This window comes from Dinoponera quadriceps, unplaced genomic scaffold (genome assembly GCF_001313825.1).
Source record: "Dinoponera quadriceps isolate SergipeBrazil2010 unplaced genomic scaffold, ASM131382v1 scaffold848, whole genome shotgun sequence".
NCBI classification, from domain to species: domain Eukaryota; kingdom Metazoa; phylum Arthropoda; class Insecta; order Hymenoptera; family Formicidae; genus Dinoponera; species Dinoponera quadriceps.
Window position 1 is genome coordinate 421287 of NW_014555128.1, and position 18782 is coordinate 440068.

General features: G+C 47.0%; 1 protein-coding gene across 1 annotated transcript; it reads left to right on the forward strand.

Moving 5' to 3' along the window:
- The first annotated feature begins 527 nt into the window (after positions 1 to 527).
- On the forward strand, positions 528 to 6417 carry LOC106743037. The gene is made up of 3 exons (XM_014616523.1): positions 528 to 3924; positions 4063 to 4897; positions 4985 to 6417. Exons 1-3 carry the CDS (start codon positions 577 to 579, stop codon positions 6208 to 6210), a joined length of 5409 nt encoding a protein of 1802 aa, XP_014472009.1. The 5' UTR covers positions 528 to 576; the 3' UTR covers positions 6211 to 6417.
- The last annotated feature ends 12365 nt before the right edge of the window (positions 6418 to 18782 follow it).

An 18782-nucleotide genomic window follows, 5' to 3' on the forward strand; every position in this document is an offset into this window, starting at 1 on the left:
CTCCTCTGCATTCTTCATGGTCATCCTTTAAATCCAGCGTAGACTCCCGTCTATACCTCATCCAGTATTGTAAATTTTCCTTTGAAAAAATATCGAGAACTATCAAGGTAAGGAATGTACATATTTTTGTCACCATATGATCGATATTTCTTGTTTTAGCTGTCAAACGAATTATTTCGGCAGTAGTCACCCTCACTTTACACACATATTTTGGTCATCCTCGTAAATTTACAAGTGAAACGATCTCGTAGTAAAATTCTGTGTATCACAATCATTTTTGTTACATTATGAAAAGTTTGAAGTAAAAGGCGAAATATACTCCAATCGAACTATTCTGTTGTTCATTAATGATGATTAATGGTTAGGTAAGTCCTCACTGAACTTTAATAACTGACGTAACAATTCGCTAATGTATAAATAATGTCATTATTTTAGTAATTTTATTCCAAAGGCAAAAGAATTCAATATATCGCCACATAATGCAATTATGTCGGGTGCTCTTAAATCCTTTGAATATGCTTTCTCATTTAGGAGAGGAGAAAACGCGTCGAATTACTTGAGAAATCACGGTGCAAAATGTCGGAAGTGGTATCTCCGGCAAAATTGGGAGGTACCGGTGACCACGGCGATGTCGGCGAAGGTGATGCGGGGCCGACTGATGAGAAGAAGGAAATGTTACCACGCTACGATTTCGGAAAACGATGGCACCGTTTTCGCGCCCTGACGCCGCGATCGTTCATAATTCGGGGTTCCCGTGCTATGAGCGACCCCCGGTTCAAGTACAGAAGCCGCGGTCGCCAGGCGGCTCCGTGCTCCGTGGTGGCTCTCGTTTACGGCCGAATATTTAGCCCAAAGGAGTGGACGCAGAAACACATTGACCAGGTGCTCGAGTACGGCGACAAGCTATTCCGCTTGAGCATGGCGCGGAACCAGGTGAAGGCGGACGAGTACATGAGGGCCAGCCTGGTGCACAACGAGTTCTACGTGAGCGTCTACAAGGTCTTGATCCGCATCGAGGACAGTGGGATCCGTGGCAATCTCTTCAGCGAGTCTGTCGGCTGCTCCGACCTCGCGGAGGGTCTGCGGAAGTTTTTGCAGAGCAGCGACGAGGCCGGAGGGCTGATCACGGCGCAGGGTAATTCCGCCGCCTTGTGGCGTCAATCTCCCGAGGCTGGTTTCCTTTACTATGACCCGGCGTCGTGCGATGAGACAGGTGTACGTCGTCCTGGCGGTACAGCCTGTCTGATGAGATTCAAGTACCTCGACGATCTGCGCGATCACCTGCTGAAGAGCGTGAACCCGCATTACGACTCCCGTTATTGCATTGACCGAGTCACTGTATTACGCGTCACGGAGGTCGGTCGACCCTTCGTCAGTCCCACGGTCGCTGGCCCGGTGGTGCAGAAGAGCGTGTTACGATCCATCAATCCGGTAGACGTCGATGAGCACAAGAGGGATTGTACGAAGCCGGTTCCGAAGGACGAGGGACTGCGCGGACCTGCTCGAATACGCAAAGAGCCGTTGTCCATCACGATCTCGAACTACAGCATCGACCGCAGATTCGCCACGGAGCCGTTGGTGAACCGGAACGATTTCGACACCGGTTACTCTTACGACGAGATGAGGGTGAACGTGCCGTCCACGTTCAAGGAGCTGCCTGGAAAAGCAGCCATTCTTCGTGGTTTCACTCACGAAGGTAGCGACAAGTATAAAGGCAAGGGTGCTCAGAATGTGGCGAACTGCGTGATGTCCGTCGTCGTAAAGAAAGTGCATCCGGTTAAGACGTGGTTGAGGCCCAAGTTGGACGAGATCCTGACGTTGGGCGATTCCGTGTACGCCGACGTGAAGGCCGAGAAGCCGCTGATAAAGACGATGACGGCAGTTGACTTGGACAACGCGAGGGTCAAAGTGGAGGATCGTAAGCTGGTGGTGAATGTGGATCTCATCTCCGTGACCGGTACGATCAGTTCAAAGGCGCCGTCGGTGTTGAACTTGAAGCAGGCGTTGGAGGAGTTCTTCCTGTTGTACGAGGACGGCGTGCTCGAGACGACTTCCACGGCGGTGGCGGTTTGGAGCCAGGATGACTATTACTACATGTTCGATCCTCGCTCTTGCGACGCCATGGGCGTGAGGATCAAGGAAGAGAAGGCTGCCAAGGTCGAGAAGGGTAAGAAGACAGACATCGAGAAGAAGGAGCTGCAACAAGGGAGCTGCTGTGTAACGCGATTTCCGGACGTGGACTCTTTGGTGACGCTATTTTTCGAGAACATCGACCCGGCTAAGAAGAATGACAGGTTCACCGTCAGACACGTTACTATAATGGACGACAGGCCCGGCATTCGAGCCTGGAACGAATTTCAGCCCGGTATGGCAGGTAAAACCTGGGTGCTGCGCGGCGGAATCTCCAACGTGGATGAGTCGTTCGAGGAGGAGAATCAAGGGGCACAGAGTCTCACCATGTCAGTGGTGGCTTTGGTGAACGCGAGGGAAACTCCACCGGCGAGATGGAGCAGCGAGACCGTCGACGAGGCGGTGCGAGAGGGCGACGCTTATTACGACTGGTGCAAACCTGCCGAGGCGGAGGTGGAGGAGCAGATGCTTCTCCTGCAGGACCTGAAGAAACACTTTTACCTGAAGAATAGCAAGGTGAAGATCGACGTCGAAGAGGCAGCGGTCGTTGGTGATTTATTAGCGCCCGACGACTCCAAAGTACTCAACCTGAAGAAAGGATTGCGTCAGTTCTTCGACGCTAAGCAATACGGGATAGTCGAGACGAAGAATCTTTCGGTGGCCGTGTGGAAAGCCGAAGAGGAGCTCAAAGATAAAGAACCGGGTAAGGACAAGGAGACGTTTTATTACTACTTCGACCCAAATCCTCGAGACGCTTCGGGTCAGGCGGCAGAAGGAAACGAAGAGAACACCGCCTGCGTAGTGCGCGCTTTGGATGTTTCAACGTTAGCGGAGCTGATCGAGATGAACGCAGGGCGGGAAGGTGGGAACGACTTCGCGATACACGAGTTGAAGAGCGTCTCCGTCGGCGCGCCGATGACGGACGAGGAGGTCGAGGCGGATAAAAAGATACCAATTAAGCCGGATTTGAACAATTATTCCGCCATGGGCGACACCGGTGCTGTGCTTTTAGGCGCCATTAATCAGGGAAACGAGACGCTGTTCAAACGGCAGACGAGGAACAAGCAGCAAGCTGCAAACGGTCTCACGACTCTGGCCATGACGAGACTCTACAATCCTCATCTGTGGTACCGCGAATTCGTGGACGATATTCTGAAGATCGGCGACAGGCTCGCCACGGAGAACCTGCCGAACTTGCTGGAGGCGGAGGCCGAAGAAGCAGTGCCCAGGAACTATCTTCTTCCGTCGGAGATCACGGAGGATTTCGACATAGGAGTGAACCGAATGTCGATCGGCCTCGAAGAGGAAGTCGTCAGCGGGCGAGTGACCGAGATGGCGAGCTTGCTGGAGCAGTTTTTCAAGGAGAACGCGATGGGGCTGCTGCGTCAGGGTGAGACGATTATGCCGGTCTGGAGGGAGGCCGAGGTGTTCTTCACGATGGATCCCAGAGGCAGGGACGCTCGTGGCGAGCCCGTTGAAAAGAACGGGGCTGCGGCGGTGATGTGGTTCACCGACTTGCCGTCCTTGGCTGCCGCGATCCAGGCGGTCACACGTGATGACAACTTTGTCATCGACGCCGTCACGATGGAGAACGTCTACGAGACGCGGACGGCCGAGGCTCGGCGAATGAAGAGGACCACTTCCGGGGAGGACCTGTGGCATCATTTCCCTAAACTGGAGGACGGTGTCTGGAACATCAACGGTACAGTCACCATGACGAACGAGAGGTTTGGCGAGGCGAATCGCGGCAAACAAAGCGCAGCCGTCGCCGCGATGGCCATCATCTTCTCTAAGGTTTGCTCGGCTTCAACAATTCACATGTCGCGATTATTTCAATGGTATTCGACGCGAAGAGGAATACCCCGAATAAATACCAACTAACGTTACATCAATGTTATTATTTCTCGCTCAACATGATGAACGTGGTTTCAGGTGTATCAGCCGAAATACTGGACGTCGAATATCCTCGACGAGGTCGTAATCACGGGCGACAAACTCCACTCGAAGTGCGTCGAGAGGCTGGGCGCGGGTTCGGTGCCTCTGGTGAACGAGATGATCAGCGAGTTTTTCCTGTCGACACGGCGCATCGCTTTGACGATCAAGGATTGTGTGCAAGCGGGTAATCTCACCGGCAGATCGCCCAAGGTTCAAGACCTGCGGAGTGGAATCGACAATTTCTTCGAGAAGCACGACGCCGGTGCGTTGACCGTGCGAAGAGACCGGAATCTAGCCATATGGAAGGCCAACGACGCGTATTACGCTTTGGTGCCCGACTGGTCCACCATCACCGTGGAAGAGACCACGTCGATGGCACCGCGGTTGTTCAGGTTCAGGAATGCGAGTCTCCTCGTGGAATATCTTTTGCGTCATTTTGGAGAGGAAGGCGACTACCAGATTACCGCGATCGACGTGTTGGACTGGGACAAACTGCCGCCGTGGAAATTCGATCCCAGCCCGGGGATTCGGCCGACGAATTTGCCACCCTTGAACGCCTACAAAAGATTGCAGGGCGAGGCCCGGGCGATTCTGCGTGGCACTTACCACCAGGGCGGCGACATCTTCCCCGAGACGCTACGTAATCGGCAAACTGCGGCGAATTGCGTCGTAGCGCTCGGCATGTCGGTCATCAAGAGCCCCGTCACCTGGACGAAGAAGACTATGGACGAGATTCTGGCGATCGGCAGCGGCGTTCATCTGGAGACGAAGAAGGCCAGACCTACCAAGTCGAGACTGAAGCCGAAGGATATCATCAGGGTATTCTACGTGGGTAGGTCTCCCTTCCTTCCATCATTTTCCGTCATTTTCAGCCAAGTAAACCGGTTAGTTCGTGTATCGAATAATTTTTCTTTGAAAGGCGTCAACGTTCTGACCGCCGACGTCGAGCCCAACATCGTGACCGGTCAGGTAGCGATCGCGCCTGTTCTCGAGGAAACGAAGGAAAAGAAACCGGGGGAGAGGAAGAAGGCACCGCCAAAAAAAGGAGAAAAGGCCGTCAAGGACAAGAAAGAAGTAAAACGAGAACGGACGCCACCTCCCCCTTCGATTTTGCTCGAGGAAGGCCTGCGGACATTCTTCCAGAATAACCGCGCCGGCATCTTGGTGACCGATCGAGGGATGATCGCCATCTGGAAAGATCTGGGAGTTTATTTCATGTACGACTCACGGGCACGAAGCGATCAGGGTCTGCCGGACGCCGACGGCACCTCGTGCGTGATGTGGTTCGCTTGCATGGAACCCTTATACGACATTATCTTCGCCAACGTTAACCAGCGAGAGAAATACGGGCCTTTCGAGATCTGTCGGGTGATCATAAAGACTACCATGATCGAACCCTTGCCGTGTCCAGCCGGCTTCCGACCTTGCATCGATAGTATCGCGCCGGTCATCTCCGCGAAGAAGACACCGAACGTGGAGCCGCTCAGCGAGTACGTCATCGTGGACGAGGAGCTCGGCGTTCTACTCGGCACTCTGCACATGAATCATCACGTCTACAGTCCGAAGAGCCGGGGTCTACAGAGTACAGCGATTGCTGCGGTCGCGATCGTCGTGGGGTTGCTGCACGTGCCGTCCACGTGGACGGCTGAGCTGATCGACGCCGTGCTCAAATACGGCGACCAGCTGCACTCGGACAGCGCCCGGGTGGCGCGTCCGGGCGCCAGGAACCTCTCACCCAGCGAGCTGCTCACCGTCTTCATCGTGGGCGACTTCCGCGTCACCGTTCATGTCCACAATCACACAGCGGCGGGCATACTCCATGTCTACGATCTGTCCGAAGCGATGAGCATGTTCTTCCGTACCAACTGCGCCGGGATACTGCACACGACCAACATAGCGGTAGCCGTGATGCAGCACTACGGCAAATTCTACATGTTCGATCCGAGCTCGAGGAGCGACCGAGGCGGACCTGCGGCCGTGAACGGCGCGGCCTGCGTGATGAAGTGCGACAGTATCGCGAGGATGGCCGAGCTCTTCGTGTCTAATTGCAACCTCAGAAAGCCGAGCGTGTACACTCTGAATGCGGTCAACGTGCTGAGTCTGCACTTTTTCTCGGACACGAGGACCGTTTGCCCGCCCAAGTAGAGAAATTATCCTCAATGAAATTCACGATTTTTCCCTGTAACTCGACTGCAGATAGAGCATGTGCAAATGAATATTGAATATTTGATAAATAATACGATTAATGGGTAAATAAAGCAGTAAACTCGTTCTTTTCGACAATCCTTTTATTATCATTCTTTATTGGCGGAATTTTGTCAGTGAGGAAATTTGGATGAAATTTTTGGGAATTCAAAAGAAAGGTCCTCCAACGAAGAGGAAGGAGTTGTAACGGTAAGATTCACAGTTATATGTATACAACGATAATATTGCGTATCAAATAGAAATTTATATTTCTTATCAAAAATATAGAGTCACAATCCATAATAAATAAATATAGTAAAATATGTTATAAATCTGTTCATTTAGTCTTAAGTGTTGTTTCTTGGACATATTTTTCTATTTTAACGTGTACAAATTGTGCAAAAATTTCGTGCATATATTTTCTCTCTCTCTTGACTTCGGTAGTCAAGATGGCCGCGGCGAGGAAACGGCAGTTCGAATGTAAGCGAGAAGAAGCCGTTGATAAATTTGAGGTGAGACTGCAGAATGTCTTGAAAGTGTCGATTGTATGGTATCGCGACTACCGAGATTACGTGTGTATTGTGTACATTCGCATTAATCGCCGCGTTAATCGTGTTTTTGCCAATTGTTTTGGTAAGCACTCGCGTGTGTGATGTACCTTTCCTCGACCGAGGTGTTGCGTTCCGAGCCGTTGGGCGACGCAAATACCGCGGAATATATGTGACGATGCATTGAACTATTATTCTCATCGTCTTAAAGTATTTCGAATCGAACTACGAACTCTCGTATTGAACTACGAACTCTCGGATTGAACTACGAACTAGTCGTATCTACGTGTGTATTAGTGTCAGTGTTAATGTCACGACCTAGCAACACAACATCTAAAATCGGGATATATAAGACGTCTTGAAGAGTCTTTTAAACGTCTTATGTTCCGATTTTAGACGTTATGTTTGTCTGGGAAGAGACTACCACGAGGAACATCCAGGATGCCGGATCAGAAAGCTAGGATGGAGAACACAGGACGTCAAGACGCACGCCACGGACATCTGTTCCAGGTGTGTTCAATTGTTTATTATATCGGATGTCTTCGTCTTTTACCGATATTTGACGAACCTTAATTTAATACCGAGAGTATAGGAGATACCAACAGTCGATATCGAACCGCAAGGCTCGAATATCGTACGTCGGATATCGAATTCATGAATTCTGCATTATCTAACGAGTTTTTATCGTGACACGGCTAGGTGGCGCCAAGCATATTGTTGGCCATATTTTACTGAATGCAGCGAATCGTACCATCGTTTCTGTATCCTAAAATTTTCGTTACGTGCCGCCACTGTTTGGTGATCACATCGAGGTTGCAGTATAACTTAACCACAAATACAATTTACAAGAAACGAGAATTGTTTGCCTTCGATTTCGAGGGAACTTGGCATACCTGTAGAATAGCCAAGGTTAAGAAAGACAGGTAATTTTGTATAGGCTGATATGTTATAGATAACCGAGGTAATCATATACGCGTATAATTTCTTTTCTTTTTCGTGGCACAAATTGCTTTAACATTCTATCGTCTCGCTTGCGCGCTTTTGCATCGCATTTCCGTAATATTCCTTTTATTATGTTAATTAAATTCTGGCTATTAATCTCGCGCATTTATCAACGTGCGGACGCGAATATCGCGAAATCTGTTAACGGTTACGATTATTGAAATATGCGTTTAATTCGCGAGGCGTGCGATATATCAATGTGTATGTGTGTGTATCTATGTGTGTATGTTTTACAATATAGTATATTCTGCGCCAAAAATTCCGAACCGTCGCTATATTTCGTGCTTATTGACAAATCGTATGCAAATTATCAAAGGGCGAACGGTCAGAACTGATTGGCGGAACGGAAATACGGCTGTTTTGCATCAATGCCCGATCTGAAGCGACTTCCGGTCTTCTACTCTGGCTCTCCGAGCATTTAGGATCAAAAGAACTCGAATGTATCGGTGTATATTCGCATTACACTCCCTCTTTTTTCGATAATTCTAGCTAATCATCATGATATCGGTATCGTGCAGAATGACGACTATCACGGGAGTAATTATGTCGTATAAAATTCAGTAAATTTCCTCTCGCAGATATCTACTTGCACGTAACATCTCTTTCTCTCTCGCTCTCTTTCGTTTTGCTCAAGTAGTGGCGGCGAAGGCGGATCTATAACGCGGCGCTCGTGTGTGATTTTGATACCTTCGGTGGGGCAAAAGATCGAAAGAACGGCAACGCGCGCGCGTTGCGGCGTTCCTTCTGACATTCAAATGTTGGCCGCTGACGAAAAAGGATACATAGAACCCGACACCGCCTATTCATCGCTCAAAGGGATCATTTATCAACATATTTGATATGCTCCCCACCCTTTCCATTTCGATATAGAGGAGAGCCGCGCCGCGCACTCCCTCTTCCGCGGCCGGCTTCCATAGAAATAATATGCTAATCGCGCGAAGGCGGAGTTTAAAAAGTGCACCGATAAATTCTCGAGACTTTTGACGTAATTTCGCCCCTTCTCGCCGCCGCCGCCGCAGCGTCTTCCGAAAGATTCTTTTTGCGCGCGCTTTCCGGCGTCTTGAGAGAACTTTACCTTACCAACGTACCCCCGGTATATATCATCGGAGCGATATACCTCTTCTTAGATCCCCGTAGATCCTTTCGCGTCGCGTCGCATTCAGTCAACGATTTTTCCCCCCGATCAAAATATCCTGTCCGGCTAAGTGTGCGTGTATTTTTCGAGATCGCGAGAAACAACATAAGTTGTGAAATCTGCTTTTTGTCTGACCGAAAAGACCTTTTAGTACTATTTTGCTGACGCAGCGACAAGAATTGTAATATCGTTAATTAAGGCGACATTCGCCTCTCAAGTGGCCGAATAGCAGGTCTGCCGGTAATTCCTTTGCAGCACGGAACGATCTTCTTTTGAAATAATCTATGCGTACGAGTTTGTTTTTCGATTTGCCGACACGAAAATATTCGTACACGGAATAAGTGGAGAAATTGAATTATATGTCTGAGCGTGCTCGCGCGTATCGGAACGGCGTAAGTGATTGACGCGAAACGTTAAGATCATTTACAAATCCCCCTCATCGGCACTTATGCGCGCGGTGACGCATACGCACATATTTATGCACCCCTGCCCCTTACATATCGCGGCCTCATACATATATCGCTCATATTAGCCACAGGAGCTGAATACTTCGATACCGAGAATCCGCGTATTTTCATTTAAAATCGTTCCATATTTCGTTGTTGTTTGTTCGAAATATTATTGACAAAATGACGAAATCGCAAACGTCGCGTTACTTTCTAAGGAAATAATCGTGCACATTCTATCAAACTTTTGACGTAAAAGTGCTGCTTTAACTATAAGCGACATTTTAAACATCCCGTTTAATTCCGTTACATTCATAAACATTACAAGTAATAATCATAAGAGACAGACACATTTCAAAAGTTTTCTTAAAAATGTGCTCTTTAAATTCCCTCGAATAAAATTTCACACGAAAAGAAAGTTGACGGCCGACTGACTTCCCACTTATACGCGGAGTGAATTTTTCCGCTCTGATTGGATACTTTCACTCGAAATTGAAACTTGAATCTGAAGTATTTCAACGGCATTGAAATCAGATTCATTTTAATCGACTGAAATATTCACGCGTACGGATTAAGAGTTTACTTTACGGTTTAAGTGAAACATCCACACTCTTGCGACTCTTGCGAGCGGCGGTATTTTAACTAGTTTTCTTTCGGGTGAATTTTCATTCGTTCTCCGTGAGATTTCTTTTCAGGAAATTCAAAGAGTACGTTTTGACCAAAATAGTAGCGGAATTCCATCGATACTGTGCATCGTCATCAATCGTTGTAGACGTCGGTGTTGAATTAATCTGCCGCACATTCAATTCCGAAGCGCCGCGTCAGCGAGAGACACTCTCGAGCATATTGAGGCGGGTTCCGCGGCCGGTCACCATTTACTTTAAGCCCTCCTTTCCATATTTATCTCGGTCTACTTCATTACGGCCACTTCGAACGTTCCTTTTCTCCCGTCTTCTTTTCTGCCGAGTATCTTTCGGTTAGGATTACGACTCTCCTTCTCCGAGCGAATGGCTGTGCGGCGGTTATTAGGATCACCACCGGCGCAGATTGCTTTTGCGCGAGTCCAGAATTTATGGACGGTGATGATAAAGTCTCGTGGAATCGTAATCGAATGTCTTTCACGACGATTCCACTGGAAAAGTCCTCCGATGCGACGACGGCTGTAAATTCAAGCGCGTTGCGTTCGTCACACGAAGCCGCATTTCTGAATACGAGATGGAAAGCGCGAGATATTTTATATACTGTTCCTTCTTTTCGCGATTTCGATAATTGTCACCGGTTGACGATCGAGACTTTTCGCGACCTGAGAGAGGTACGCAGAGATATTTTGATTTAATGCGTTAACTGCTTTATTTTCGAACGGCACACATACGTAACTGTGACTTCGGTAATAATACATTAGAATACATTATATTAGAATAAGAGAGATGAGTTTGAAAAGACAGGATTATCTTGAAAAATTATATTTCTTCCTTAAGACATTTATTTGTTTAACTATCCAAAATAAAATGACGTATACCAGAATACGTGGAAAAGCCTCGCGAGGATCTTCACGGTGGTATCTAAGGTTTCTCTCTTCCCCCTGACGGGGCATACGCCCCGCGATTTAAGTCGTCAACTTTTATGGGGGTAGTTTTCGCGGAGACGGTCCGCGACAAGCCAACATAAAAGGGGGTGGAAGTTTCCGGTAATATGGCGGCTTCCCGCGGAATATGGCGGCAACTGTATACAAGAGATAGCGACAATATTGAGGCGGGCGGACGGTCCAAAGAAAACCGAGCGAATCCCGTTTCGCGTTCGCTGCTACGTCGGATCGATATCTTTTTTCGATATTTCCTTCACCTCCACCTAGGATCGTCTTGTGCTTTGTACATAACACGCTTCCGGTGTCAACATCACACAGAATGCCCTAACACTACTGGATGATTATAAACTGTTAACGGTCGCGGTTTTCTTCAATTTTTTTATATATATCAATATCACTCTATATAATGAATATCGTGAAGAGGTGGGAATAGAGCAAAGTGCGAGGGAAAGCCGAAGTTAGCAGCAAGTTTTTACATGTAGAACGTGGAAATATGGAAACAATACCACAAGCTGGATAAACATCTCTTCTTTGGCAGCCAGGGAGGCGGAGAACCACATTCGATGATCGTGGATTAATACGAGGATTGCGTTCAAGAACGCCTTCCTTCGCAATCCACTGATTGCATCTGGCATTTGTGTCACGCCCTTGAGCGCCCGGCCGATATGCCTGGACAAATTGGAAATTGGTATTCAGCTCGTCGCCCGCTGGACAGCCAGACGGATTTGCGAAGGAACACCTTAGTCCCAGGGACAGGGTAAGAGTGCTCGTACGTGCTGGACGGGCCCCAAAGTAAGCGAGGTTAAACTTGCTCAAATCGTTTCTCGACAATCGTCTAAGGCTGGAATACCAACGGAAAGGAGTAAGAGCGTACATTGCTCGAAAATTCCGTTTGTCGTGGCAAACTCGCGAAAGTAAGGGAGAATGTATGTCAATGAAAAAATATAAAAGAAAAAAATATTCGCGTAAGAAACTTTTCAGAGCGATATAGGTTCTTCCTGTTGTATCGAGAACAATACATTTTGTGATATGTAATATTTCAATCAGAACTCGAATTAATTCCATACAGAATAGGAAAACAAAAATTATCTTGCAGGATCACTGTGGTTTATCGCCTGCCAAAGCGAAAAATTTCGCTTGTATGTTTAGCCGAGAAAAAGCAATCGCCAATCTCTGAATGAAAGTCATCCTCAACTGTTGAATATTGCGCAATTGTTAGAAAAAATGATTAATATCAGTATAGTTGCAGTATTAAAGTTAATATGCTGTATTTACGTATCGCTCATATAATATATAAGCGGGCTGGTACGTTTTTACACGAGCATGGCAATGCGATCGTTTCTAACGACATGGTCAAAAAATTTAAATAATCTCCAACAGGGTCACTGGAGCCTAACAGATAACGAGGCACATTTTGCAACTTACACGAATCTTCCTCGTTCCGATATGGCGGCAAGAGTCTTTTACATTGCCGTTGATCGATCTTTTTGTTATCAGCCCGCCGCAGCCCGAGGTCGCTTTGCAAAGACTATGATAAGGATACTTCCTCGGGACGGTTTGATATGGTTCCGATTTCGTTTCTCGAATATAGGTGGTCGAAAAACCTGTCGGAAAGGCCGACACTTAGAGTTCTCCTAATGAGGTCGAGATCGACGGTTTTAACCATATGTAATGGAGTAAGGTTTCATAAATTTGTTTGTCCGAATAGTTACATGTATTTTATTTATAACTATATGCACGGCATTAAAAGAGGAAAATATCATTTATATCTTGTTTATTCGTTATTATTCGTTATCATTCGTTATGACGTTACGTTTACTATATGTGTTATAAGTGTAGCATCAAACGTGGCTTGAAAAGCAGAATTGATCGATTGAATTTAGATAACGTACCATTTAACACGACAATGAATATGTATGTGCGACATACCGCAAAGTAACCAACGACAGGCAATTGCGCATGAGTGAGTGAGCAAGCAGCATTGTAAGATAAAACGGATTTCGCAAAGGCGAGGACAATCCACGGCGCAACAATCCGCGTGATGCATCTCATGGAAATTATGACAATGCCTAGCAACGAATTTTGCCGGCGACTGTACTCTGATTTACTTCCAACCGAATCGCCAGGAAATCGAATTACCCCCGCGGCGAGCACGCGGAGAAACCTCGAATTAAGAAACACTGAGACCTGCGGAAAATATCGACGCGATATAAATCAAGGCCTCCTAGAAACCTTCTTTTTCTCGTACCTATTCCACATTCGTTATCTCGACGGAAAGATCGATAACCGTCGCGGCTCGTCTCGCGAATGCGGACTTCGAAATCGTTCGTTTCTCGGGTAATCGAAGGAACGACTTTAACGCTTGTTGCTGGCGAATTTGCGATCGCGAAACGCATCACCGATCGCTTACATGAGGACGTTAATCGTCGGCCGTCAATGACGAAACGTAACTTCTTCCGTTCTGCTCTCGTTCCGCAGACAATCGATATGTGAATATACACGGAAATTTTATGCCCCGGAAAGGAGAAACATCTAGACAGTTAAAAACTTGGTTCGATTACCCATAAAGTGTCCTCGTTCGGCATTCTGTTTCTGGAGTACTTAGGTGGATTTTATTTCGCGTGGTTTACGACCACCGTGTCCCCCAACTCTCCGTTCAATTTGGAATGCGGAAATTTTTGAACGTAACGTGAAGGGAAAATATGAAAAAAAAAGAAACCTAAATTACAAGTCAATCGGTTCTTTTAAAAAAGTTGTGTCACGATCATCATATTTTTGCATTTTTTCTATCAAACATAATGACAATACACTTCATCGAATTTCGGAAAATTCGTTTGCCGTCTTCACAAGTCGCACAATTTTCAATTGTCCCCTTTCTGCAGATGTTCATGAACAATTTCTTGCAAAAAGAAATCACGAACATCGAGTAATGTTTCAGTATTCTGAAAAATCTCATACCGTTTAAAACTTGTCGCGAAGCGATCCTCCGATCGCCAAAGTGACCCTTTACCTCTTAGTGAGTTTAAAGAGCCAGGGTACTCTTACGGATGTGCCAAGTTAGGAGGAAGTGCGGGGTGGTGGGACTCCTTTAGAGAGATCCTGTGCTTAATGGCGCTGAATCACAGATTGCGCGCACCCCTAAATTTGAATTTATTATCAACCCTTGCCCGCGCGACGAAGTGCCGCGCGACGGTGGATGGCGATCGTACGGCCGAAAGAATAATTTCCCTTCGCCGCCAATCGCGAATGCCAGCTCCGTCGGGACTCAAGCTTCTAAACGCCGAGATCATCGTTTTCTCATTAAAACGGGAGCGAGCGTCTTTAATCGACTCCGCGTAAGTTTTCCGCGGGGGGGGNGTCCGCCGCGAATTTCAATCTCGCTCTGTGTGAAAGTCTCCAAAAAACTCGTCTTCGGTACATTACTTCACTTTACGCAACATTTCGTACGACAAAATCGCCCGATGAAGATTCAAAGGGAACGTTCTCTATTTGCCGGAAATAATTTTTTCCCGTCATATCGCGTCTGAAAGTATTCATCAACACTGAAAGTATTAATCGTTTGTTTTCCACCGGTATATATATATATATATATATATATATATATATATATATATGTATCCCGGACACGCGTACGACGCGACGGCTAAATGAACACGCTAAATGAAACGACACTTAACGCCGTCGGGCACGTTGCATATCCGAACAAGCGTTCAAATGAATGCACCCGCAGTGGCGAATCGACCGGATACGGTCTATCGTCGATCGCCGTTCCGTTCGATCGGCTTCGCGGCGCGTCGCGGAACGGCACGGCGGAACGGCGACGGGCTGATAAATCCGACGTGTGTGTATCGTTAGCGCGATAAATCAATTATAATATTCCACGGTTAGCTTGGGGTATCGGTTATTAGTAAAACCCGTCGACGTTACGGAAGGCAGCCATATATCCATCGGCCGTGTGTATGTTTCTCTCCGTTACAAATTTTGTGTTTTCTCTCTACTCTCTCGCCCGACGAGAGAGCGACGAAGAACACTCCACTATTCGCTCTCTCCTTTCCTTTTCTCTCCCAATTTGCCGTTCCCCTTGTTTTCTCGTTCTAACATCCTTTATTGTATATATCCTACCCCTTCCGCCTCTTTCCTGTCTCTCTCCCTCTCTCTCTCTCTCATCTCGTTCTTCTTCTCCCGCTTCGATAAATACGCGATCGACCACCCCCTCCGAGCATCGTATGTACCTACGGATTCGGTAACGCCCGTCATTATTCATCCTATATTGGATTTGCCGATTTTTAAGCCGCGAGTCGCGCGTGATGCCTCCGCCGCAACCGCGGTCTGCAACAACACGACGTAGCCGATCGTTACGGGAACACGGGCGTAAATCCTTCGTAGCTCTCTTCGCGGCGATGTGGCGTGCGGGAAGAGGCCGATAATGGTTTTTAGACTCGCGCCACGTCCGATGCGTCGCGACAGTCACTCGCTCGCGAGAGATGTTTTCCGCCGCCGACGCTACCCGCCTGACGTTTCCACCCATCTCTCGTGTACCTACTCGGAACTTTGTACACTCATCCCTTTCGATCGAAACGGGGATCAAAATGAAAATGATTTTATCTTTTTCCCAATTGTTTTCTGTGTAAAAATATTCTTTATACGGCGATCGGAAAATGTACGCCGATATATTTTGTTTCCTGAATTTTTATGTTTGCGTTTAGACGGGTTTTTAATTTGCAGTATGCGGTTTGCTATTCTTACACTTTTCCTACCATCGTTGATTTTCAAACAACTTGTCACGTAACGATCGGCACATCGACATTTTTCGGATTGGATCTTTCGTATATATTTAATGGCGGTGTGAGGAAGTAAAGAGCGTTGGTTTGGCACTTCCGAGTTATTCGTACAGATCTAAAGATTTGGAACGTACCGTGAATTCGCATTTGCATACTTTGCCGATTCCCGGTGGCCCTTGGTTCCCGCGTTTCTTCTACATGGTCCACGACTTAGTTCTTTCCGTCGTCTCTGATGCAAATTACAATATTCCCGTGCCGTTCGTTCGGATATGAAAATATATGCGTCTCCCCCGATCAAAATAAGATACGCGTCTTATTCTTCCGCGCAGAGAAATAAAGAAACTCTACTTCGATTTCCCATACGTGCTCACGTCTGCGCTCGTCCTTGCCGCTTACATCATTTTACTCTTTATCTTTATGGAGATTCTACTTGTCAAAATTATCCTGCATTTCATACTCTGTGTACAAAATGAAAATAATTGAAGACTGTTGTTTAATCAGAAAGAATAATCGAGCCGATGACTGTATGGAAAAAAATACTGTTGTATCAATAGAATTGGTCAACAGCATCACATAATTAGAGTGATTCTTGATTCAATGATAATATTATTGAAACTAGTACATCATATATTGTTTTAATAACTCGAATATGAGTTTTAATAATACTACTATCGAATCAATGAGATTCACTCTAATTATGGCGCTCTTGACCAATTATGTTAATGTACAGCATTTTTTTCGGTCCGAGTGGCACATTAAATACTTTGGTTTCGTCAGCGGTGTTAATGACAATTGCATACAATTGCACTCACGTATTCTGTAAAAATTACATTTTTTATGACAGCAAGTGTTTCCCTTTTCGCAGCCACAACCTCGATTATAATTATCATAAATTCTTGAGAGCGCAATTCGTAGTTTCAACTACGAGTTGTAAGAGTTTAGGAATATAAGTCGTATCTATAAGTCACTGAATTATACAAGGCGCACTATACAGCCGCGAGCGCGAATCTCTGCACGTTTTAAAATATTAAATTTTTACCTGAGCCCAATCAGTCCATCATGCTAGAGATCGTACCTCGCTCCCGCTTCCTGGAATAATGTTTCCCACGCGGCCGATACGGCGACTCCCCGCAGAGTTGTTTCTTTTTTCCTATGGCAATATTTAGATAAACCCTGCTACGTGTGTCGACTAGAGAGCAGGTAGAAGAGATATGTTGTAAAACGTTATGTATTGCCGCCCACGGCCTCATCCTATTGGTCTGTAACCAACTTTGTCGTGAAACCGCCATTTTCTCACGGGAGACCAACACCGAGGCGGACGCTGAACGAAAAAGGACGAACGATTCTTGTATCTTATTGATATTTATTCTTGGCGGAACAAAATATTTTATACATACAGGTGTCACACCGCTAGAATGTTTCATATAGTTTCATCATTTTCCGGTTTCTCGCATTTATACCTATTTAGAAACATTATTATCTGAATGACAACGTTCTTTTTAGTTGCTATTTCTATCGTGATTCATTGTTGCTTACTTATCGCTATATTCAACAAATGCTAGCACGTTTTACCGTCGGAACTGATATTGAATGGCCGAATATTGTATATAAGATTGTCAAATACATGACGTAGTTAAAAAATATATTGCCTAAAAGGCATAATGATGTCATATTGTAAAAATTATATAACATCATATTGCCAATGTTACAGCAATGTTATAATATTATTCCGTTAGAAATGCACAGGTTTTCATACAAACAATAACGGGTGCAAATAGACGTTTAAAAATAATTATTAAACTCGCGATCGCGGTGGGGGCGTAAAAACGCTTCCAGAGCGTCGATGACGAACGATCTAATTATTTTCAGACTTTCCTCATTAGCTCTTCCCTTTTCGGAGCTGGTACAAATCGTTCCTTTTGTGCCCGACGCGTCGCGCCGCTCCGCGCCCGGCGGGTTATCTAAATCGCGTCGAATATTTCCGCGGTAGGTCCGAGAGACTCGCGGTGGTGTTCGCCGTTATTCCCGTTAAAAAGCATCTCGCGTATCAATTTCACGGGACAACGCGGTGCATCGCGGGTAATCCGGCGTGGTAGATCGTCTTTTTGTTTCTGGCCGCTTAATATTGCTTGTCCCGCCGTAATCTCCAACCCTCGACACCCTGTTACACCCTGCCATCCCCTTGGCCACCCTCGCGTTTCGCTCCACTACATTCCGCCGTCTCCCCACCATGCCGCTGCAGTAGCGTAGTCGGACTTTTCCTCCTTCCTTCGTCGGTAATCCTCCTCGCGCTGGAAGGCTCGCGTTTCCCGCGTTTTGTGCAGATGCGGGAAAACACAGCCGTTATAGAGCCGCGCGTATTAGTGCGGCTTTTCTCTAAAAAAGTGGCCGACGATACCGCTCTACGTCGATCCGTAAAGAGAGAGAGAGAGAGAGAGGACAGTTATTCAAATCTATCCTCTCGTTCTCTATCAGCAGTCTAACCAGCCAAAAATTGCCGAAAATACCCCAGCGTGCGCGTCGTCTCGCAGCACCGGCTCGCCGACGGCGCGGATCGCCGCGCTTTCCGCGGTACTTAACGTAAGTACGCCGGGAGTTTGGCGAAGAAAATAAAGAAACCACTCGCGGGGCTCTCCCGCCTGGTCCATCCCTTTCGTCTCGCCTCTCGTCTCCTCGTGCTCCGTATCGCGGGACAATGTTATTTTACGGCGCGGTGAGTTTGAGCCTCTTTCATCCGGCGACACGGTGGTCGCGGCGATGGCGATGGTTGTGGCGGTGGTTTCTAGCAAACCGTCATACCCTCCTCACCACCGCCGCCGCTACCTCTGTTCTTGTCACCCATTCTATCTCTTTCTCTCTCTCCCTCTCTTCACCCTCCGTCACCCCTTCCACCCTCTCCCCCGTGCAACGTTTAATCTGATCAACCGCGGATTATATCGGACAGCACACTGACGAGGAGGAAAAAAATCGTTGCAGTGCGACAAGAGACGATCTTGCGCGTCGTATCGAACTATCGGCGTTGAAAAAGTGCTGCCT

What these genes read in the sequence shown, in the direction of transcription:
- LOC106743037 (XM_014616523.1), top strand. Translation starts at nt 577, where the DNA reads ATGTCGGAAGTGGTATCTCCGGCAAAATTGGGAGGTACCGGTGACCAC. An exon ending in TGGCCATCATCTTCTCTAAG is followed by an intron (nt 3,925 to 4,062) that starts GTTTGCTCGGCT and finishes ACGTGGTTTCAG; the next exon opens with GTGTATCAGCCGAAATACTG. An exon ending in CATCAGGGTATTCTACGTGG is followed by an intron (nt 4,898 to 4,984) that starts GTAGGTCTCCCT and finishes TTTCTTTGAAAG; the next exon opens with GCGTCAACGTTCTGACCGCC.